The sequence below is a fragment of the Euprymna scolopes genome, chromosome 41 (assembly GCF_053919585.1).
Source record: "Euprymna scolopes isolate OS-2025 chromosome 41, ASM5391958v1, whole genome shotgun sequence".
Lineage (NCBI taxonomy): Eukaryota > Metazoa > Mollusca > Cephalopoda > Sepiida > Sepiolidae > Euprymna > Euprymna scolopes.
Window position 1 is genome coordinate 75,861,439 of NC_136522.1, and position 24,965 is coordinate 75,886,403.

A 24,965-nucleotide genomic window follows, 5' to 3' on the forward strand; every position below is an offset into this window, starting at 1 on the left:
TTAGGGGACAATATCAAAAAAAGCATATCATTTGCATATTAGGGGACAATATCAAAAAAAGCATATCATTTGCATATTAGGTGACAATATCAAAAAAAGCATATCATTTGCATATTAGGGGACAATATCAAAAAAAGCATATCATTTGCATATTAGGTGACAATATCAAAAAAAGCATATCATTTGCATATTAGGTGACAATATCAAAAAAAGCATATCATTTGCATATTAGGTGACAATATCAAAAAAAGCATATCATTTGCATATTAGGTGACAATATCAAAAAAAGCATATCATTTGCATATTAGGTGACAATATCAAAAAAAGCATATCATTTGCATATTAGGTGACAATATCAAAAAAAGCATATCATTTGCATATTAGGGGACAATATCAAAAAAAGCATATCATTGGCATATTAGGTGACAATATCAAAAAAAGCATATCATTTGCATATTAGGGGACAATATCAAAAAAAGCATATCATTGGCATATTAGGTGACAATATCAAAAAAAGCATATCATTTGCATATTAGGGGACAATATCAAAAAAAGCATATCATTTGCATATTAGGTGACAATATCAAAAAAAGCATATCATTTGCATATTAGGTGACAATATCAAAAAAAGCATATCATTTGCATATTAGGTGACAATATCAAAAAAAGCATATCATTTGCATATTAGGTGACAATATCAAAAAAAGCATATCATTTGCATATTAGGTGACAATATCAAAAAAAGCATATCATTTGCATATTAGGTGACAATATCAAAAAAAGCATATCATTTGCATATTAGGTGACAATATCAAAAAAAGCATATCATTTGCATATTAGGTGACAATATCAAAAAAAGCATATCATTTGCATATTAGGTGACAATATCAAAAAAAGCATATCATTTGCATATTAGGGGACAATATCAAAAAAAGCATATCATTTGCATATTAGGTGACAATATCAAAAAAAGCATATCATTTGCATATTAGGGGACAATATCAAAAAAAGCATATCATTTGCATATTAGGGGACAATATCAAAAAAAGCATATCATTTGCATATTAGGGGACAATATCAAAAAAAGCATATCATTTGCATATTAGGTGACAATATCAAAAAAAGCATATCATTTGCATATTAGGTGACAATATCAAAAAAAGCATATCATTTGCATATTAGGTGACAATATCAAAAAAAGCATATCATTTGCATATTAGGTGACAATATCAAAAAAAGCATATCATTTGCATATTAGGTGACAATATCAAAAAAAGCATATCATTTGCATATTAGGTGACAATATCAAAAAAAGCATATCATTTGCATATTAGGTGACAATATCAAAAAAAGCATATCATTTGCATATTAGGGGACAATATCAAAAAAAGCATATCATTTGCATATTAGGGGACAATATCAAAAAAAGCATATCATTTGCATATTAGGTGACAATATCAAAAAAAGCATATCATTTGCATATTAGGGGACAATATCAAAAAAAGCATATCATTTGCATATTAGGTGACAATATCAAAAAAAGCATATCATTTGCATATTAGGGGACAATATCAAAAAAAGCATATCATTTGCATATTAGGTGACAATATCAAAAAAAGCATATCATTTGCATATTAGGTGACAATATCAAAAAAAGCATATCATTTGCATATTAGGTGACAATATCAAAAAAAGCATATCATTTGCATATTAGGTGACAATATCAAAAAAAGCATATCATTTGCATATTAGGTGACAATATCAAAAAAAGCATATCATTTGCATATTAGGTGACAATATCAAAAAAAGCATATCATTTGCATATTAGGTGACAATATCAAAAAAAACATATCATTTGCATATTAGGTGACAATATCAAAAAAAGCATATCATTTGCATATTAGGTGACAATATCAAAAAAAGCATATCATTTGCATATTAGGTGACAATATCAAAAAAAGCATATCATTTGCATATTAGGTGACAATATCAAAAAAAGCATATCATTTGCATATTAGGGGACAATATCAAAAAAAGCATATCATTTGCATATTAGGTGACAATATCAAAAAAAGCATATCATTTGCATATTAGGTGACAATATCAAAAAAAGCATATCATTTGCATATTAGGTGACAATATCAAAAAAAGCATATCATTTGCATATTAGGTGACAATATCAAAAAAAGCATATCATTTGCATATTAGGTGACAATATCAAAAAAAGCATATCATTTGCATATTAGGTGACAATATCAAAAAAAGCATATCATTTGCATATTAGGTGACAATATCAAAAAAAGCATATCATTTGCATATTAGGTGACAATATCAAAAAAAGCATATCATTTGCATATTAGGTGACAATATCAAAAAAAGCATATCATTTGCATATTAGGTGACAATATCAAAAAAAGCATATCATTTGCATATTAGGTGACAATATCAAAAAAAGCATATCATTTGCATATTAGGTGACAATATCAAAAAAAGCATATCATTTGCATATTAGGTGACAATATCAAAAAAAGCATATCATTTGCATATTAGGTGACAATATCAAAAAAAGCATATCATTTGCATATTAGGTGACAATATCAAAAAAAGCATATCATTTGCATATTAGGGGACAATATCAAAAAAAGCATATCATTTGCATATTAGGTGACAATATCAAAAAAAGCATATCATTTGCATATTAGGTGACAATATCAAAAAAAGCATATCATTTGCATATTAGGTGACAATATCAAAAAAAGCATATCATTTGCATATTAGGTGACAATATCAAAAAAAGCATATCATTTGCATATTAAGTGACAATATCAAAAAAAGCATATCATTTGCATATTAGGGGACAATATCAAAAAAAGCATATCATTTGCATATTAGGGGACAATATCAAAAAAAGCATATCATTTGCATATTAGGTGACAATATCAAAAAAAGCATATCATTTGCATATTAGGTGACAATATCAAAAAAAGCATATCATTTGCATATTAGGTGACAATATCAAAAAAAGCATATCATTTGCATATTAGGTGACAATATCAAAAAAAGCATATCATTTGCATATTAGGGGACAATATCAAAAAAAGCATATCATTTGCATATTAGGTGACAATATCAAAAAAAGCATATCATTTGCATATTAGGTGACAATATCAAAAAAAGCATATCATTTGCATATAAGGTGACAATATCAAAAAAAGCATATCATTTGCATATTAGGTGACAATATCAAAAAAAGCATATCATTTGCATATTAGGTGACAATATCAAAAAAAGCATATCATTTGCATATTAGGTGACAATATCAAAAAAAGCATATCATTTGCATATTAGGTGACAATATCAAAAGCATATAAAGAGAAAAGACGGCCATTTTTTTCTTTTTCTTCATTCATTTTCTCCACACAGAACTCTAACGACTGCACACAAACAAGTTTGTACTAATTTTTAAGTGCTTAATTAAAGAAGAGCAATTTATTTTTCCTTTTGGTAGCATTTTAGACCAGAATATGTTAACTTTTTTCCACGTTTGATGGAATTTTAGTTTGAGCGGCAGTGTGTTTTAATATGTTTATTAAACTTGGATATTTTTCTTTTTACCTTTTCAGTTCAACGTAAGAGTTAGTGATCAGTTCAATCCACCCAAATCAGTCTTTTGCCCTGTTCAGATTGATGTTATCCGAGACCAAAATTTGCCAGTATTTTTAGAACCTTTCAGCTTCCAAACTGATGAACTAAAAAATCCAGGAAGTTTTGTTGGAGACATTCGTGCCATCGACAGTGATAACAACGTAAGTTTCGCAGCAAAACTAGTTTTTTCTACTACCATTGTACATAGCATTCCTTCTTTTCTATGTGAATCTGAAACTAAACGAAACTTTCACGGGTAAAATTTCTTTCGAAGAACTACTCGTCTGTGGAACACAATGTCACGAGGCTGCTTTCGAGCTAACTACAATATGGTTGCATTCAAGTCCAATATTAACAAATTTATATTGAGTCGTCCTCTCAAATAATCCCATTCTGTCTAGTTTTAGTTATCATCTCTAATTATCCATGGTGTTCTCTCATCGTTCATTTAACAAATCGATTGTCCCTTATTCTTTAATGTCCTTTGTGACATGATAAGCAGTGATTCATTAGTACAAAAAAGTAATCGCACCATGTAATAAGAAGCAATGTGTCTTCACCTTCACCTGCTCCATGGCGGTTGCAGTTGGCATGCTACAGATGAACTGTAAACCAGTCCTCTCTATTCTTCTCTATCCTCTGCACATTAAACCGCCTCACTCAGCTTCAATCCTGTCCATTCTCTGATATTGTCTTCCCGTCTTTTCTGTCTTCCTCTCTTTTTTCCTCTGCATTAATCAAAATATCATATTTAAGCATATTTTACGACCGAGCAATGCCGGGCGACCTGCTAGTAATCTATATATCTATAAAACTGAGAGAGAGAGTGTGTGTGTGTGTGTGTGTGTGTGTGTGTGTGTGTGTGTGTGTGTGTGTGTGTGTGTGTGTGTGTGTGTGTGGACACTTCTCAATCTAGATACTCAACAAATTCTTGATCTACAGACTTGAAATTTCATGCATAGTGTATTCAGACATGTGGAAAACTTTTTAATCCGTTTTCATCCGAATTTTTTATCTACAGACAGTATTTTTGTGGCCTAGTAGGGGATGCCCTTTGCTCTTTCCTGCAACCTCTTTCCTACAGAAGAGACGTTGCTCTATCGTTATTTTCATGGCAAGTGCTCGTATGAGCTTTAATCTATGGTCTCTCCCTTGCCAAATTTTCATGAAAAGCATTCGTCTAGTTGAAACTGCTATCAATAATTTCCCCTACTTTTTATCTGTACCAAAACCTAAACATGAATTCCATGAACAGAGCTTCTTTATTAGAATTGACCACCTGTGGAACTCCATTCCGTTTGCCTGCTTTCCAGCTGACTACAATATGGTCGTCTTCAAGTCCAACATAAACAAATTCTTGATGAGCCGTCTCCTTAAGTAATCCAGTTTATCAAATTTCCACTACTAAAGATTAGTATGCTATTGTTCCAATCACTAGCGTACACTCATTAACCCTTATCGTCGAGTGGCTTTCGGACCTTGAAAACAAGTGAATCTTTTGTAAAAAAAAAAAAAAAAAAAAAAAAAAAAAAAAACGATTGGCCAATGAGATTGAAGAAGACACGTTTCAATGAAGCATGAAATTCATTAAATCAAGAAAGAATTTCTTAATCGAAATACCAACGTGAGCCCCCACTCCTTATACCTCATGCTAAAAATATGCTCAAAGTGTTTCCACAAAGTGTTTCTACCTCGTGACGATGTAGGCACGAAAGTATTTCCATAAATACTGGCGATGTAAATTCACGGTGGTTTCGGGTGTGGCACGTCGTTAACAGACTGGGCCTGTTGAGGAAATCACCTGTGACGGGGCCTGTCATTCTATTTGTCGCCACACCAATTGTTTGAAACACAACTGTATTCAAAGCTATTCTATTTCACTCTGTGTCTATAAATAAAGGAAATTGAAAAAATCGGAACTTTTTTGCGGTATCGAAATCAGTAAAATGTGTGTCTATTTTCCGATGCCAAAAAAACGATTTTTTTATTGTTTTGTTGTTTACTTTTGTGTAAAATTTAGTATTCCACGGATAGCATTAATGATGAAATGATAATTATTTATTGATTTTAAACTACGAGTAAAAGTAAAGACAATAGATTATACTCCACAAGTGTATTTTTACTCTTGCAAAATTATATGCAAATATTACATGCGTTTTGCGGTACCCCCCCTCACAAATAAAAAAAAACAACTCTATATTTAGAAATTTAAAAGAATCGAAATCGATAATTGTATCGGAATCAAAAATGTAGAACAGAATTGGCAATTATATCGAAATCCGAAAAAATATTGGAATCGTTTCATCACTAATTTATATATATACATATATTTTTTAAATACCCTGTATTTATTTTGAAACGGATGTTTCACAGCTAGTCAGCATTTGTTAAATTTCTCATAACTTTCTTTTATTTACACAGGGACAAATCAGGTTTAAACTACTTCCAAGTGGTCTAACACCATATTATTTCAACTTTGATACGGTGACTGGCAGAATTACAGTTAAAGAAAATCTCAAGAGTGACCCCAAATCATTCATTTATAATGTAAGAAAAATTTCTTTTTTATTCTGTATTCTCACTCAAATTGTAATTTGGGGTACCTAAATTAAGTTTCCAGAATTTTTGTACAGGCATCTAAAATTGTTGTAGAATCTTGAAAATTCAGTATGTTATTGCTATACATCTTACGAGAGAACTGACCAATTTTTATGATTTCAGGTTCAAATGAACAGCTATAGCAAGAATTGGAATACACCTTACTAAAGCCTAATAGTCACAGCTGGTGAATTTCAAAAATGCAATCTGGACGTGAGGACACTATGGAAGAGCAATATGCAATAAAAAAATTCTGTTTTAAACTTGAAAAAAATGCCATAGAAATGTATACAATTCTTCAGACTGCTTTTGGACCATCTTGCATGAATTGAGCATCAGTTTTGGGGTGGCATAAGAAATTGAAGGAGGGGGAAAAAGTCTGTGAGGGATAATGAGAGGTGTGGAATGAGTAAGGAACTTAGAACATCAGAGTTGATTGGCCAAATAAAGAATTTCATAGATAAGGACCGCTATGTTTCTATAGAGACAATAAGTGTGCAGTTTGATGTCAGTGTGAGAACTGTACACACAATTATTCGCAAAGAACTGAAGATGTGGCAGATTTACCCAAGGTTTTTCCCAAGGTGCTCAGAGAAGATCAGAAAGAAAGGCGTTGTCATAATCAAGATGAGCATTTAGACAGTTTCTTACTCTCCCTATAGTTCAGACCTTGCTCCCTGTGACGTTTGGTTATTCCCTAAGCTCAAGGAAATCCTTAGAGGCTGTCGTTATGAGACAATTAAGATGAAAGAGATCATAACATGGTCCATTGACATGCTTATATAAGAGGGCTTCCATAGGGCCTTCCCGAAGTTGTTGGAGCCAGAAGAGATTAATTCGAAAAGGCCTAGAGTTTCATGTGTGTATTATCAATAAAAGTGCCATATGAAAAAATCTGGAAACTTATTGAAGGCACCTTGTATGTATTAGGTTGAAGTGTTTTCCGACTTAAAATTTTACCCTGAACATTAAAAACTGTTTTTGAAAATCTTTATTCTTACAATAACGATCTTTGCTCTCGATAACTTGATCCCATCTTTCAATGAGCTTATAAATGCCTAACTTGTAAAATTCTTTAGGTTTTTAATTTGAAATATGAATCTAACTTATGTTCAATCTAATCACATTATATTAACTTAAGGCCATCTAAATGGTTTTGTAACCCTCAAAATAAATGATAATCTAGGGAAGGTAGATCATAAAAAGACAACTTCCGGAAGACCGTCACTTAGAACTGGTTACACTTAGCACCTGATCCGTTTCCTGGAGTCTGAACGACAACAAGTCTCCATGATTTCCAGTACTCTCCACCTCTTTCTATCATCATAGCAAATTATTTTGTATTTTCACTACAGATGTTTTCCTTTGATTTCTCACTGATAATGACCATTGGTCTCCTTTCAAATTAAGGTCGCAATAAGGCTCCCCAATGTCCACTCTTCCAACAAAGATCTGATTAGTGCTCTCCTTCCATTCTTCTTGCCTCTTGTTGGTGTTTTTTTTTTGGGGGGGGGGGAGTCTCAAATTTCTTGCAGTTTTTCATGTGGTGGTGTTCTCTCTGTTTTTGTTTTAGTTTTATTGTAATTGTTTTTTGGTGTTCTGCATTATTATTTTTTTTTCTATTTCCCAGCTTCAAGTGGCTGCCTTCAACACACTTTTCCCAACGAGAACTGTGTCCAAGAATTACACAATTAACGTTCTTAGAAATCTGTATGCACCCAAATTCAGAAACTCGTCATACAATATCATCATTCAAGAAACAAAACCTGTAGGCGAAGTTGCACTTACTGTTTCTGCTACTGACCTCGATCAGGTAAATTTAAATATTATCTACAAATAAATGCAAACGTTTAGTACTTCTATTTTCTAACAATCGTTTACATTTCTGGGTCGATTTTCACATGGGAATCGAAAAGTTTTTAATCTCTCTTCCTAAACGATTTGTCGACATCGATTGAAGAATTTTGGTAATTTGAAAGTGTGCATACCAAGTGATGAGCGTTCGGTTACAAGATGTTTCAATAAGTATAAAAGAATCGTGAGAGAAGTTGAAGGATACACTATTAGAGGTAACAAATCAGACTTCTGGGAGGATGAAAACGTCTCTAGGACACATGACTGTGGCATGAGAAAGTATTCAAGAAAATCGCAAACGATCAAGTCATTGGAAAAATGCTTACTGAAGATAAGTATTTGGTCGTAGAAAGATAAGTAAGAAGAACACTTACCATTTCGGAATATTTTTCAACAGAGAGGATTGGCAAGGGTAAATAGAGATAAATGCAAGAGGGAAAAAATTCGTTTTAACAAAGAACTTCATCGAGGTCAAGGTGCTAATTGAATGTGTTTAGGTGCGTTTAGATGAGATCAAATTCTTTTACTTAAAACCTGAAGGAATCTTATATCTTGCTTGTGATATTTATTTTTCAAATTTACGATATTAAAATTATGAGATTTAAAACAATCTATTTCAATTTTAAGACGATTAATTTAATTTGTGTTGTAACTTTAAAAGACAGGAAGAAATAACATTAACAGAATATAATTAAAAAGAAAGTACAAAAGTCCTGGTTTGAAAGAGGCGGCATCTTCGTTTCACTTACATTCTTACTTCTGATTTTTTATTATAATTGCTCTATGAAGAGAGTCAGGAAGATTCTATACAGTGACTGAATATCGTTGTTCACAATAATATAGATTAAAAGTTTAATTTCAAATTAAAAAAGATCAGCTTCGAATTTACAAAAAAATCCAATTCACTCTTAAAGTGAACAACTTCAATTTTAAAAAGATGAACTTCAAATTATTAAAGATTAACTTCAGATTAAAAAAAGACCAACTATAAATTAAGAAAGATCAATTGCAGGATAAAAATGATCATCTCAGATTTAAAGAAAGATCAAATGCAAGTAAAAATAAACAAACTATGAATTAAAAAGATTTTGCTAAAAAATACTTCAAATTAACAAAAGATCTAATTACAATAAAGACTAAAAATAATGCATCTATATCAAAATTTTAAAGATCAACATCAAGTTTTAAACATTAAATGTTAAACTTAACTTTAAATTTTAAAACATTAACAGTAAATGTTAAAAGATCAACTTCAAGTTTTAAAAATTCAAGTTTCAAAAGATCCACTTAATATTTAAAAAGCTGAACTTCAAATTTCAAAATCCATTTCTAATTTCAAAAGATCAACATCAACTGTTAAAAGATCAGCCTTAAATTTCCAAAGGTCAACTTAAAATTTCAAAAGATCACCATCAAATTCCAAAATCTACTATTTTCAAAATGTATGTATTTTTTAATCTTTTTTAATTTGAAATTAATCTTACTTTTCATATGTTATGTCCCTTGTTTTGTCCCTTTTTCAGTCACTATCTCGATTAATATATACCTTTTCCTTTGTAGGATACGGTTGTCTATAGTATTTCCGGAGACACAACTACACTTAACTACTACTACATAAATACAGCCAGTGGAGCAATCATTGTCAAGAAGCCCTTGACCGATAACCCAATCAAAAACTATGTTTACACGGTAAGTATCGCATCTTTCTTGAAATACTAAATTGTTTTGGTGTTGCATTAACTCCAACACTTCTTTTTTATGTCACAATCAAATTAATGTATGTTTGTCATCAAAGGCAAATAAACAAGTTAATAGTACAAGTCATGTTTGAGTATCTTGTATACTCAATCAAGCGATCCTTTTAGACTGAGGACACTCAATCCTTCGATTTTTGTGAAATTTTAACTATTGATATTAAGCATCAGTTAATTAATATTCCCTGAATTTTAGTTCCTTTAGAATATTTTAAAAGGATCTGGTAAAAGGAGCAATATATGGGCATAAAAATTATCATTTAGAAAATGTTAAACAGTTTGTGATTTTTTTTTTTTTCAATTTTACAATATTAAAGTTATGAGATTTAAAAAGATCTATTTCAATTTTAAGATGAGTGATTTGTGTTGTAACTTTAAAAGGCCGGAAGAAATAAGACGGCCAGAAGAAAAAGAAATTGCATTAAAAGAAAGTACAAAAGTCATGGTTTGAAAGAGGCGGCATCTTTGCTTCACTTAGATTCTTACTTCTAATGATTGATTATAATTCCTCTAATAATAGAGCCATGAAGATTCCATACAGTGACTGAATATTTTTTTAATGTAACGTTACGTGGCATTACACTTTACATTACTAACTCATATAAATAAAACGGGAAACAAATAAAAATCCGAGTTAGCATTTTTTTAACAACATTTTTTTATTGCATGTAACTTCCCGTCTCAATACCACTTCAAAGTTTCTTGCTGCTACATATCTATCTAGTCTAACTCGCGTTTCTCTTTGAACAAAGTGCCAGCAAGAATTTCGAACCTAATATGTTCCATACTGTTTACCAAGTTCCAGCGTCTGTCCCATCGCCACCCTGTTGCACCCGTGTGCTTTTTTTTATAAGTATTTCCATTGAATGTGCTCCCACAAACTTAGTGAACTGCTACTCCCTCGACATAAAATCCTCTTACAAACTCTGACGAGCAGCAAAGTCTCATTCATTCATTGTATAGATCCCAAAATGTTGCAAAATATTCTACTCTAACAGTTTCGTTTCTCGAACCACTTGCCTTTGGAATCCTCTCTCTGCTTCCTATTTCATCCAACTTTACCCACAAGCATTTAAATGTAATGTAAACAAACATTTTGCTGCGCAACTTCCCATTTATGATGTCTCATATGAATCTTACTCCTAATTCAGAGTAGCGCTAACGTCTCAGTCGTTAATACCGTGTTTGGGGCTGAGCTAAAGCAATTAAAAAAAATAATTTTACCTTTACTAGAACGGGTATTCTTTTAATATTGTTTGTGTTTTGTTTCTAACAGATGACAGTCTCTGCAAGGGATCAGAGAAATCCAGAAAAAACTGGAACCGCCAAAGTAACCATAAATACAATTGAAAGTCAGGCGGATATTGAGTTGCAAAACCTACCAAGAACGACAACTATCTCTGATTTACAATCCATTCAGCAAATCTTTTACACTGTGACCAGCAGATGGAAAAAGCCACCAACTTCAGGGGTAAGTATCCAACTTGAAATTTAACTCTACTAAAATGCTACCAGGTTTAAGAGTAAGTGTCCACCACCATGAAATTATACTCTACAAAGCTACCAGATTTAAAAGTGTCTACCATTTTGAAATTAAACTGTACAAAAAAGCTAGAAGATTTAATAGTACGTGTCCACCATTTTGAAATTAAACTGTACAAAAAAGCTACCAGGTTTAGGGGCAAGTGTCCGCCACCTTCAAATTAAACTCTACAAAAAGCTCCCAGGTTTGGAAATAAGTGTCCACCATTTTGAAATTTAGGAAAAGTTATCAAGTTTAAGAGTAAGTGCCAGCCATCTTGATATTAAACCCTGTTTAAAAACTACCAGGTTTAGCAATAAGTATGCACCATTTTTAAATTAAACTCTACTAAAAAGCTTCAGGCTTAATATTTGTCATCTTGGAATTAAAATTAAATATGAATTTCTATTTCCGGAAAATTTTTGCTGATTTGTGAATTTTAAAATATTACTGCAGTTTGTGTTTTTTTTTTTTTTTTTTTTTTTGCTTATACATAATATGAAACACAATTGTTAAGTCATTTTTAAAATCAATATTTCGACGGTATTGAAATTATATTGTTCCTGTTAACTAATTCAACTTAATTATTCATTGTGTTACACAATCTCTAATATTTTTTAATGTATCTTTTATTACAGAAAACCACAATTTTGTATAGATTGGAGAAAATCTATCCGGAATATTCATTTTTCGATATCAACTCGCAAACTGGAGGTGTCTATGTGAAAAGCGACCTACGACAACCGGGAATTACTACAACCCAATTCAATGTAAGTTAGTTAATGGATTACGTAGGTGATTTAAAACATGCAAAGCTATCATATAGGATTTTAATGTAAATATAAATAGTAAGCTGTCTGAGATATCGATATTTGTTTCGAGCCAGCCTTTTTTATGGATTTTATTATTCCCCTATGTTATTGGCACGGATATATTTTACTTCGCTTATTTCGATTTCGGCTAAGAAAACTTTAATAGTTGAAAGATTTTTTCCTTTCTTACTGAAACAGATAAAAAGGACGTGATCGTGTGAAGTTATACTTTATTATCATGCATATTTCTTCAATATATATATACATATACATATTTATACACACAGAATATATATATATATATATATATATATATATATATATATATATATATATATATATATATATGAGATGCAGTACATCGAAACTCACTTTGGGTCTGGTGTTGTCCGTTGTCGATGCAATTGCTCAATTCTATTTAATTTTGGGTTCTAGCTTTATTGTGAAAGGTGTATGTGAACGGGTATTTATATATCTATCTATAATCTCCTCTTAATGTCTAATATATATATATATATATATATATATATATATATATATATATATGATTACTTAATTTAATCATATAAATTAATATACGAAAGTATAAATTTATGCGTAAACTTTAAGTATTTACTTCAACAGTGCTCAATACGTAGTAGAGCTAGTTAGTAAGTTATAAAATATATATGGCAATTAAGCTACACAGAATATTCCGCGTTTCAACCACGCTAGGATTCATCAGGCTTGTGTAGCTTAATTGCCATATATATTTTATAACTTACTATGGGGATATATATATGAATAAAGAATTAATAAAACATGTTAAAATAACAATTAACAAGAGTAAAAAACATACTTAATTTTCAAAAAGGAGACCCAAATTATTCTTTTTATATTGGGGGGGGGGCTTGTGTGTATACACATTTATTAGATATTATCATTTGTTCTGTATTAATAATGATATTATTTTAGAATAAAATTATTTTCTTTAATCCTTTACCGCCAAATTATACTTTCAAGTCCCCTTTCAAAAAACACCTGTGTAGTTGTTACTCATGGTTTGTCAGCTGAACTGGTCTGCAAAGCATAGGTCTATGCATGGTTCGACATTTTAGTGATTTTTTTTTTCTTTAAACATTTCCCTTGAGTCAAGGAAAACATAAATTCATGATCAAAAAATTTATTTATTGCATAAAAAAAATTCTGACAGTAAATGGCTAAAATATGCAGTTTCTTATTTGGTTTTGTATTTCAACCACATTATTATTTTCTTATTTTCAATATGATTGTTAAATTTAAATTCAATTATTTTTATTTTTATCGTTAAATTAATAAGTTGACCAAATTGTTATAAAACTATGACTAATTTTGTTATATACTCGTGTATATATATATATATATATATATATATATATATACATATATATATATATATATATATATATATATAATAAATTCCACAGCCAAACAACGTCGCAGCCCACGAGAGCCATGACAGTCAAAAAACCGGAAGTCCAAGACTCGAGTTTCGCCCTCATTTGGGCTCATCAGTTAGACACATCCGAACTCAGTTCTTGGACTTCCGGTTCTTTGACTGTCATGGCTCTCGTGGGCTGCGACGTTGTTTGGCTGTGGAATTTATTATATACAATCTCTCACATTCTGAAAATCATATATATATATATATATATATATATATATATATATATATATATAGTGCATTCATATAACGTGGTCTCTGTGCTGCATATGTATGTATCCAGACTGTATTGTCTAGTGTCCTTGTGATGTATATGCGTTTATATATATATATATATATATATATATATATATATATGCATTTCAGCTGAAAGAAAAATACATATACCGTTCTCTTTCCTTGTACATATAATGTTCAGCGTTAGCTCGTTTTCCGTGTGCTTGCGCATGTGCGGGTATATACTTATATTAACAGTTCACAACACGGAAAAAAATAGCATACGTGAAACAGTTCCTTTAATATGACGAATAAACATTTTTAATCTGTGTGATTTATGGTATTTTTTCTTTCTTTGTTATCTTACGTCCCCAATTAAGTCAGTCTTACATCAAGGTCATTCTTGTTATTTTTAATTACTTTGACTTTTGTTTATGTAACTAAAATTCCAAAATCTCTTATTATACAAATGTTTAACTGGCCTTCTTAAATTCCATTCTTTTATTATATAAATATACTGCAATTAAAGTATTTATCTTCCCATTTCAATATATCCCCTTTGCTATCGAAATATCACATTTGAATACATTGAAACATATCGCAGCGCCACTCCTTTCCTCATAGTTCATCGAGTCATCCGACACTATCTGGGAGTCTCAATATCCAACAATTTTGTTACAGAAAATTCTAGTAAAGATTATAAAACTTTAAGAATTATAACATTTTATTAGTGTAAAGTTTCATATAAATTATAAAACTATAGCCATTATTATAAAAATATGACTAATTTTATATCGGTAAAGTATAATACAAATTATAAAACTATAACTATAATTATGATACTATGACTAATTTCATTATGTTAATGCATAATTGCTTATTAGTGGCTGTAAATAGCTTCAAAACTTTCGTTTTTAAAAAAGAAATTGTTAAGAATTATAAATGGTTTCAAAGGATCAACACTTCGAGAATGCAATCAATGTTATAGCCACTTTATAATCAGCGAATAAATATATTTAATTTATAAACGGTCACGTATTAATTAAACGTGAGCATGTGCTTGTCTAAGATTCATTTGTTCAAATAATCTACAGAGTGGTCCGAAAGTCTTGTTATAAAATATAAGCATCCATTTGTCTTCTTATCCTACAATTCGTTTATATAAATAATGTACCAGATAGTCCGAAAGTCTTGTTATTAAATATGAGCATGCATTCGTCTACTTTTTCTACAATTAGTTTATACAAATAATATACGGGTAGTTCGAAAGTCTTGTTATAACATGTAAGCATGTGTTAGGGAGATCCTAGGTGATTTGTAAAAGTAATATGCAAATTAGTTACAAATAAAGTATTATATAAGCAGTATATAAAAAAATTGGCGTGTTTACTTATAAATTTGAATCAAATTGGAATATGGTGTTTGGATTTTACCGTTAGTGCGAGAAATGGATTTAACTTTCGTATTTATTCCTTTCAATAAAGATAGAATTAAATTTTTAATTTTGTGTGTTTTTGTGTTCAGTTGGAAATAGTGGCCTATCAAGAAGGAAACCCAAGTGTTTTTGCCAAGTCAACGTTGACCGTCATCGTGACAAGAAACCCTAATCCACCAGTTTGGAGTTTGCCCTCATATTCTGTCAGAATTACCGAGAACCAACAACCTTTCGTTAATATTCTAACAGTTTCAGCAACTGACAGAGACGTAAAGGTAATTGTATGAATTTTACAAATAAATTCCCACTTATAAAGGCCAAAAGCAATTCGAAGATAATGGTGAATTAAATGAATAGATTGTCAGTTAAGTAAAGGAGAATGTATTGAGAATATTGGAAATGAGAATTAACTGGACAAAGTTTCATTACTCAAGAGGACGGTTTATGATGAGTATTTCTTGACATTGGGTTTCAAGCCGACCATATTGTAGTTTCAGGAAAGTTAAATTAAAAATTTAAAGATTTTGCACGAAATGAACTCAGCTACTTAAATGTTTTTATCGGTCCAATATAAATAAATTAAATATGTGAATTCAGACATTTTCATGCATATTTAACCAGATTTTTTAATTGTTGTTAATAAAATAATTTAATTTTAACTTTCTCATGCTTGGCACACCAGATATTTTAAATATTTTTAGTTGATTCAATATGAATAAATTAAATATTTTAACACGGTCTTTTCTATGTGTGGTAAATAAACAAATTATATATTTCCATCTGGAGCCTACTTTTGTACAAAAACGATCCTAGTTATTTAATAATGGAATCTGGTGTTTTTTCTATGTAAACATATGTCTAGCACAAGCTCCAGTTATAATACCACATTAAACTGCATAATGTAGAAACATAATCCATATAGTTATCGTAAACAATCCATATAATCTAATATTATCAATATTTCAATTTCAGGATTCTATAACATATAGCTTGGTGTCTGAACAAGCACTCAATTCTCTGAACACAGGTACTTATTTCTACGTAGAACCAAATACTGGTGAGATTAAGCTGAAAAAATCTCTTCAGAAATCAAATATCCGAAACTTCTTGGTAAGTAACACGATCATCTAATTTGTGATTGGCATTTTTTGTTTATATTTCGTACTTCTATACTCCTATACTGTTTAACATTTATGTGTCAGGATTCTTTGATCATTTGGATTATTCGGATTAATCAGACCACTGTTCTCATCTTGGTTGTCATTTTTACAACCTCCAACCTTCTTCAGGTGAGCCTTTCATTTTATGAGAGTTGCTCCATACAAAGGCATGAAGCCATTTGATGTGAGTAATTAATCAAAATAATAAAACTGGGTAGGAATATAAAAACACGGCTCGACAGACCAAGCCAAAAAAAGAGCCCACCACCAACGTTAAATCTCCTGGATTCAAAACAAGCTAGCCAAAAAAAATTCCTTCAGTAGTCCAATACTGAGGACACTGCCAAGACTGCTGCAAAAAAGTTAGGTTCCATCTACTGTGCTAGAAAATTACTCACACCAGAGAGTATCTTGTATCTGTACAAGGCCACCATTCGCCCATGCACGGAGTATTGTTGCCACATATGGACTGATGTATCTACCACTAGTCTCTCCCTGTCAGATTCCAAACAAAACCGACAATCTAATACGGCCAAGCTTCAATCCCTGTTCCATCGCTGCAATGTTGAATCTATGTGCCTGTTTTACAAGGACTTTAATGAAATATGCGATGACAAACTCATAGCACTTATACTTCATGGACATACATACCCCAACTGATCCGTCTAGCAGTAAAATTCCACCCCTTCAGTGTAGAGATCCCTAGATGCCGGAAAGCCTTTTACTTTAATAGTTTCTTGTCTGGAACTGATAAACTTTAAAATTCCCTCTTTTTTCCTACTTCCCTGGTTGCACTGACATGTAAAAGTTTAAATGTAATGTGAACAGACATCTCACTCATCTTCTCACATAGTCCCCTGTAGACATGAGAATCTCTACTGTTATGAATTTTTAAGATGACGGCTGATTGTTTATATTACTTGTTTGGATCGGACTGTTGTTCTCATCTTGAGTGTTATTTGTGCAATGTTTCGGTCAGTGTAGCCTTCGACCCTAATCAGGCATGTTGGTCTTTATCTTGGAAAAGAAAGGAGAAAAGTTACTGGCTCCATAGATGGCTTCGTATTATTGGAGTTGTTTTGCTGTGGTTTCGTATATGGGGAAAAAATGTGTTCTCATCCCACCAACCATGACTGGATAGAAATGTTAAGCATTTTTTTTTATTTTATCTTATTCTTAGTTATTATCGGCTGTAATGAGGATTGAACTTTCATTTATAACGGATTGTTAACCAATACTTTTAATTGTTATGCTATGTATCCGTGTATATTTATCTGTTTGTTGTTGTTTTTTTAGCTCAAGTTGAAGGCGTGTGATAACGGTGTCCCCATTAAATGTGCAGACGTGAACGTAAATGTTGAGGTCACAAAGAACTTGTTCAATCCAACATTTGACCGGGTTCTTTACACAACAACTATCCTCGAAACTCTTTCAGTCAACTCTCTGGTAATAACAGTGCGTGCTACAGATCAAGACTTAAAGGTAATTTATTTCTTGTATAATATGAGGAAGGTGTTCTTCAAACCAAACCTACAACAAACATCAGTGTTCTATCTAAAATCCTGTTTTGTTAATATGTCGCCAATTTCTCTGTAGATCTTTCATTTTTCAGCTTCTCTTTTCTTCTTCACTTCTCGCAGAAAGATTTTTGCCTGATCAGAGTGTTTCTGATTTAGAAGTGTTTACTTGACTATCTCCATCTTGTAATCTTGTGTCACATCTTCTTGTGATGGGAAATAAGTAAATAACTCTCCTCTTCCAATATTTCATATTGTGTAAGTGTAGGACTCTACTCGCTGCTTTAGTTGTGGTAGACTTGGATAGAAATACCAATTGAGTATCCATTTTTGACAATCAGTTTAACAAGTGCTGGCCATTAAGGTGGCTCTCCATCTGTCAAACTAAGGCATTCGCCTGGATGATACCCAGGAAGTTCACCCTCCAAGCCTTGTCTCCTGGCTTTTGGGAGGGGTAAGTCCATTGCTTATTGCCTGAAGCGCTCTCATCAGAAAATGCTTATGGGGCTGCCTAGGCAATTTTTGCTAGGTCAAACTGCTTCTTTATGACTTAACTTTCAGACCTTGTGTTACATATTCCTACGTTTAGAAACAAGTATATAACGACCCTCTTTTAATCCCCAAAATATTGCAACAGAGGACCAAGCCACAATAGTTGCATAGCAAAGCTCACTGGATTAAAAATGGTTCGTTTTATTTGGCATTTTATATCAGTATTTAATTATTTATTTTCAAATGCTCATGTTTTAGCAATACATTGTTATCAATTTACTTATTTACTTCACAGGGTTCAATCGTGTATGAGATAGCTGGATTCACCAACAATCTGTTTAGACTCGACAAGACAACCGGAAGAATTACAGTATCAAGCAATTTGCTTTCTGCACCATCTAAAGTTCAGGTAAGATTTGCTTTTTTTATATATTTCATCAATTTTATTTAAAGTTTGTCCCAAACAAGGCGAGAGATTATTTCCCTCTGCACCAAAATGAACAGAGTCTTTACCATTCTTGTAATGACGTTTTCCCTGATGATTGCTAATCACGTGAGGCGCCCTTGTCGGGGAATGCTAAAGGGATTGCAAAGGCATTTTTTGTGGTTCAGAGTACTCCTCCTCAGAGGCGCTGACTTTTCAACCCCACTTTCTGACCTTTGTGTCTCAGTTCTCACTGTAAGAGAGAAATAAATATCCGTCACAAAGAATACACATTGCTACTAGGACGTGAGGGGCTACTGTTAAATAGGAGTATTCTAAGTGGGGTTTTGTGCTGCAAGATGCTTGTTCAAATCACATTTAAATTTCTCCATGTTTGATACAATCACATACTCACACACGTGTATATATATATATATATATATATATATATATATATATATATATATATATATATATATATATATATAGTAGAAATGGTAATTAATAAAAACCTGAAGAAAGTGCTCAATACTGTTGTAGAGCAAATATGCGTTTTATTTTTTATTACCGTTTTTTTCTGTTTAGTTACATTATTGTTTCAGCTACGCAACCGTTTTATGGCCGTCATGTAGCCTCCTCAGACTTTGCAGAAAAGTTTCTGTAAAGTCTGAGGAGGTTACATGACGGCCAAAAAACGGTCGCGTAGCTGAAACAATAATGTAACTAAACAGAAAATAACGGTAATAAAAAATAAAACGTGTATATATATATATATATATATATATATATATATATAATTTATTCATTAAGTTCAAGTATATTGTTAACATAAACAAAAAAAGATATTTTATAAAAGCGCTCAATATATATATATATATATATATATATATATATAATTTATTCATTAAGTTCAAGTATATTGTTAACATAAACAAAAAAAGATATTTTATAAAAGTGCTCAATATGTGTGTAGAACTTATAAATCACTAAGTAAAATTTTATAAACATTGTAAGGAGTCTACGCAGATTGATCAATATTTCAATGTCTCATCAGAACTCCAAATGAATCTCACAATCACAAAATAACTTTAGAATAAAATCTTCCTAAAATACAGTCGAAAATACGAAAGGAAGAAGCAGTTGTATTATTAATTTTCCTTTCCTGCTCACCCAACGCGATCATCCAGGCAAACGTGTATGTTTGGGATTAACCCATTCTCATAGTATAATCACATATGACATGTATCAATGACCGGCCATAAATTAATTTGATCCCACATTACTTGATGTTAATAAATAAATAGATAAATAGCTAAGCAATCTCGACATATTGAAGCTAGTATTTTCATTATAGGTGAAATTAAAACTTCGGTTCAGCATAGAGTCACTTACGGTATATAGGTTGGACACTAAGCAATGTTAGGGCCGCAAACTGGCTAACAGAAATAGTGAAAATCCAGGAGGCATTAACATATTTACCTCTGCATGTAGCAAGCAATTACACGTTAGGTGTCGAACTGCAAATCAATGGAGTCAAAGTGACAATGTTACTTCTGCGCCATTCTTTTGTGTTTTGGGTCAAATGTACTCCAACTTTGACTTCAACTGCTGAACCTTGCCGCTCTAGGTGAGTGGAGTTTTGCAATTTAACGAATAACTGCAACCAACACTGATATTAAACAACTTGTGTTGTATTTTTAAAAGCACTAAAGTTGGTTTCCTCTGTGGTTTACTGTGTTTTGCAAAAAAACACAATTATGTATAGAGAGATATTTCAGTCTATGAAAACACGTTCTAATCTAATTTGTCTACTCATCTCAGTTTTGACCTGTAACCTCACTAACACTCTGCTCAGACCTGATTAGTCATATTCGACAACGTTTATCTGGTCATTAAATAAAGATTTAATGTTAATAACTTTTTACCCCTTTCTTCTTATGTACAAAATGCAAACTCTTTAAAATTATAGTGTAATAATAATGCCTACCCGATGCAGTATAGTCAGTTTAGTCATGTATGTCTATTTTTAACTTATACAGAAAAAGAAATAAGGTAATCTTCGAGTAAAAATATGAATTATTATGACATGAGGGCCCAATAATTTCTTAACTGGCGAGATTTTGAGGAGAAAAAAAAGCACATAGCTGCTATATCCAATGAGGAATAGCATGTATGGCGTGGCTTTTTGTCAATCTATCTATCTCACTATCTAACTGTTTGTATGTCCGTCTTCCCCCACCCTCTCTCTCTCTCTCTCTCTCTCTCTCTCTCTCTCTCTCTCTCTCTCTCTCAGGCATACAAAAATATCCGGTCTCTCTGGCTGTTCTTCTCTATATTAAATAAACTTTATTAAAAACTGAAAATTAGCATCCAAATAGTGTATATTATATAATGGCTTGTGAGGGAAAATATGATATTATCCAGCTGTTGCTGATATCTTCATACACGTTCTTTTACATTATTACCTTTGCTAATTTTTATTTTATAGTCATAATTAGAAAAAATGTTTCCATATTATCAGTCATCCAGGCTGACTAAAAACTCAAAATCAGCAAAACGAATAGCTCCAAAGTTTAAGAAAAAAATTCATATTTTATAAGAAAAAGAAAGTAATAAATCGCTTTTCCATGGAGCAATGATTTTGATAATCACAGTTTTAAATTTCAGTTCGATGTCGAAGCTTATGACAGTGCAGATCCCATTAACAAGGGCAAGGCGACCGTCATTATCAACATTACGAAAAACCCAAGTGGACCTGTTTTCAATTCAACAAATTATTTTGGCACTGTTAAAAAGATGGACAAAGTAGGTGTGAGCATAGTCCAGACAACTGCCACTGACTCTGACGGGGTAAGTAAAGTATACTCATTTCTCATTCATTTTCTGATTTCATTTTAAGTAACTATGCAGGACTGTCATTAATTACTACTAATTTCCCAACTAAGGTGAGATCATAAAGACTACTAATAAACAAACGGCATATAAATTGGAGTCAAAGGAAGGCTTTCTTAGCCATATCGAGCCCCTAATAACATCTCTGGAAGTGATATGAATGCAACAGTGAATCAGAAACTTTCTCAATTAAGGAATTCTTCAACCATTTAATACATATGAATTATTCTTAAATGTCTCATCTTATATGTAAAGTAAAGTGAGATTTCTTCTATTTCAATTGGTGCGATAAAACGAAAGTTAGGTTATTTTTCTCCATCAGGCTTCACTTAGACTTAAAAACTTCTGCATCTTGCAATCAATGGGACAGTCAAAAACACAATGTGTAGCATAATAAATACATGATTTTATAATTCGTTTATGGTAAAAGTCAAAAATAGTTAACAGTCCAAAATTGTAAACAAAATAATAACAAATAATTTATAGAAAATACAGTAGAAGTACATTCTCTACCGACTTGTATACTTTAAATATGTGGAAAATGAAACTGTTTGTAAGATTCTTGTTTCAGAAGTTTATTTTGATGTTTGTATGTCTTATCGACACATGAAACCCTAAATCGCGGCCGTGTGATTGCTTATTTTTGGTTAGCTTCCTGCATAAAAGATATTAAAAAGTACTGACTCAACCATGAACTCTAAGTTCGAGTGACACCTCCAAGCAAAATCTTTGCAAAATCACATATCATTGCTTAAATTTAGCGAAGTTAAGAGATCAGCTCGAAAACCATTGTTTTCTATCAAAATAAAATTTTGAAAAAAAATATTTAGTTTTCACACATTCGCTTCCCTGCAACCTCTCTCCCACAGAAGGGACGTTGCGAGCCTGTCGTTGTTTTATTATTATTTCCATGGCAAGTGCTCGTCTGAGCTCCAATCTCTTGTTCCACCTCACAAATCTTTCACAAAAAATCCGTCGTCTAGCTGAAACCATTGTCAGTAATTTCCCCCATTCCTTATCTGTGCCTAAATCAAAACGTACATTCTATGAACAAAGCTTCTTTCTTAGAAGTGCACGCCTATGGAACTCTCTTCCGTTTGCCTGTTTCCCACATGATTACAACTTGGATGTCTTCAAGTCCAACATAAACAAATTCCTGATGAACCGCCCCCTTAAGTAAAACACTTTATCAGATCTCCATTACTAGCGATTACTACGATATTATCCCATTGATTACTGTACACGCAATAACCCTTATCCCCGAGTGGCCTCCGGGCTTTGATAAGTCGTGACTTCCTTGTAAAAAAAATGGGGTCTTTATAGTAGTTGATTTTACTGCGTTTAGTATAAATTATTTGTTGTTTGTATTTTTTGTTTACAAGTTGTCCACTGTTAACTATTCTGTACTTTACCCCAAAATACAGTCATCGAACAAGTTAATCATTATAAAAAGCATTTTGTAAACATGTATTCTAACCATTGTCCAAATGATGAAATATTGAAGTATCAGTATATGGAGATAAGTCTCACACTAGATTAGTAAGAGTTATTTCCCTTTCTATTCAGAATTTGTGAATGTATTTAAAATATATTTAAACAAAGAGTTTTATATATTATCAGGCAGGTTGAGAATGGACATCATTTTCAGATTATGGGGTATAACAGTTATAGAGGAATCACCGAGGCTTGTAAAGGATATGCTGACTCCAGATGGAACCAAGTTTTTGACTATTTTAATGATTCTGTTAAGTTTTCCATATCTTTCTTTTTTTTAGGATAAATTGGTCTATTTGTTGGCAGATAAACCGAATCTTGATGATGCGAAATACTTTTTCGTCGTCCCTGACACTGGACTGATTCGTCTCAACAGCGGACTTCAGGCAACAACTAAAAGTGTATTTAACGTAAGATGGATTTTTATATCCGTTCTCTCTCTCTCTCTCTCTCTCTCTCTCTCTCTCTCTCTCTCTCTCTCTCTCTCATATATATATATATAAGAACAAATAATTAATAAAACATGTTAAAAACACTTTAAGAAGAATTAAAATCATTTAATTTTCAAAAAGGAAACAGAAATTAAGTGGATTGTCATATATATATATATATATATATATATATATATATATATATATATATATATATATATATATATATATACAAAGGGAAAATTGTTTGAAGAATTCAAATACTCAAGATCTTTAGAAAATTACCTAAAAAAATATTTTATAAAATAAATATTCCAAATAAGTAAATAAAGCTGATTGCAGAAAAATTATAATAAAATTTGATTTTCTGAAATGCGTGTACATATGGAAAATATCAATAATCAAGTCGATTGAGACGGTTGAAGTCAAGAAGAGGTTTATTCGCCTAGATCGTTTGACAAGTGTAGTGAAAGGAGACAATTGCTGGTTAATAATATATTATCACAATATTTTTAAATCCATACGTTCACACCCTTAAATTACCAAACAAACTGTTTATTTCTCTCGTCACTCTCTTCTGGAACCATTGAGCCTGCCATCTGTTTCCAGCAAACAGTAGGTCGAAGTAACATTTCAACTTAATTTCCTGCCTACACGCTAAGTTGCAAATGTGAATCATCAGATACATATGTTTTACTATTTAATACTTGTATATAATTTTATTTTGTAAAAATATAATTTCTTGTTGTTATGGTATATTGTCTGAATGAACGTTTCCTGCTTTTTTTTCTCCAATAGTTCTATGTAACTGCATCTGATAATCGATTCCCTAATGCAAAAACTGCGACTTCTGATGTAACAATTACTGTAACCGGTTCGTCACAACCACCAGTATTCTCTACGGGAAGCTGTAATCAACAGTTAAACGAAGACCAAAATCTGGGATACCTTTTCACGGTGAAAGCAACCAGCGCACAAGGAACGGTAAGAACAATAAAAAGAAAAATCCCAATGGATATAATAATTAGGACTGTGACAACAGAATATTCTTTTAATTCTTTTGTCTCTCAAGTATATATCCGACACAGTTAGACACAGTCAATCAACCGAGAACCACATCAGTCTATATAAAAACATGTAAGATATTAACGGATATATAAACTCAAGAGTAAAAACAATGAAAAGAATATGCTGTTGTCACAGCCCTGAGGTAATTTCATGTTAGTACATATTCTTTCACCTTTCACTTCATTTGTT

At 31.7% G+C, this 24,965-nt stretch overlaps 1 protein-coding gene across 1 annotated transcript in view; it reads left to right on the top strand.

Annotated features, from left to right (window-relative positions):
* The window catches only part of LOC145266635 (uncharacterized), a 471,019-nt gene that overhangs the window by 313,862 nt on the left and 132,192 nt on the right, over positions 1–24,965 (top strand). Inside the window, exons 112-124 of the mRNA XM_080122558.1 lie at positions 3,624–3,806; positions 6,067–6,192; positions 7,874–8,056; positions 9,658–9,786; positions 11,128–11,322; positions 12,012–12,143; positions 15,388–15,573; positions 16,271–16,408; positions 17,755–17,940; positions 18,763–18,876; positions 21,559–21,741; positions 23,559–23,687; positions 24,507–24,692. Of these exons, the coding sequence (XP_079978684.1) occupies positions 3,624–3,806; positions 6,067–6,192; positions 7,874–8,056; positions 9,658–9,786; positions 11,128–11,322; positions 12,012–12,143; positions 15,388–15,573; positions 16,271–16,408; positions 17,755–17,940; positions 18,763–18,876; positions 21,559–21,741; positions 23,559–23,687; positions 24,507–24,692 (2,070 nt within the window). The remainder of the gene's footprint in view (positions 1–3,623; positions 3,807–6,066; positions 6,193–7,873; positions 8,057–9,657; positions 9,787–11,127; positions 11,323–12,011; positions 12,144–15,387; positions 15,574–16,270; positions 16,409–17,754; positions 17,941–18,762; positions 18,877–21,558; positions 21,742–23,558; positions 23,688–24,506; positions 24,693–24,965) is intronic.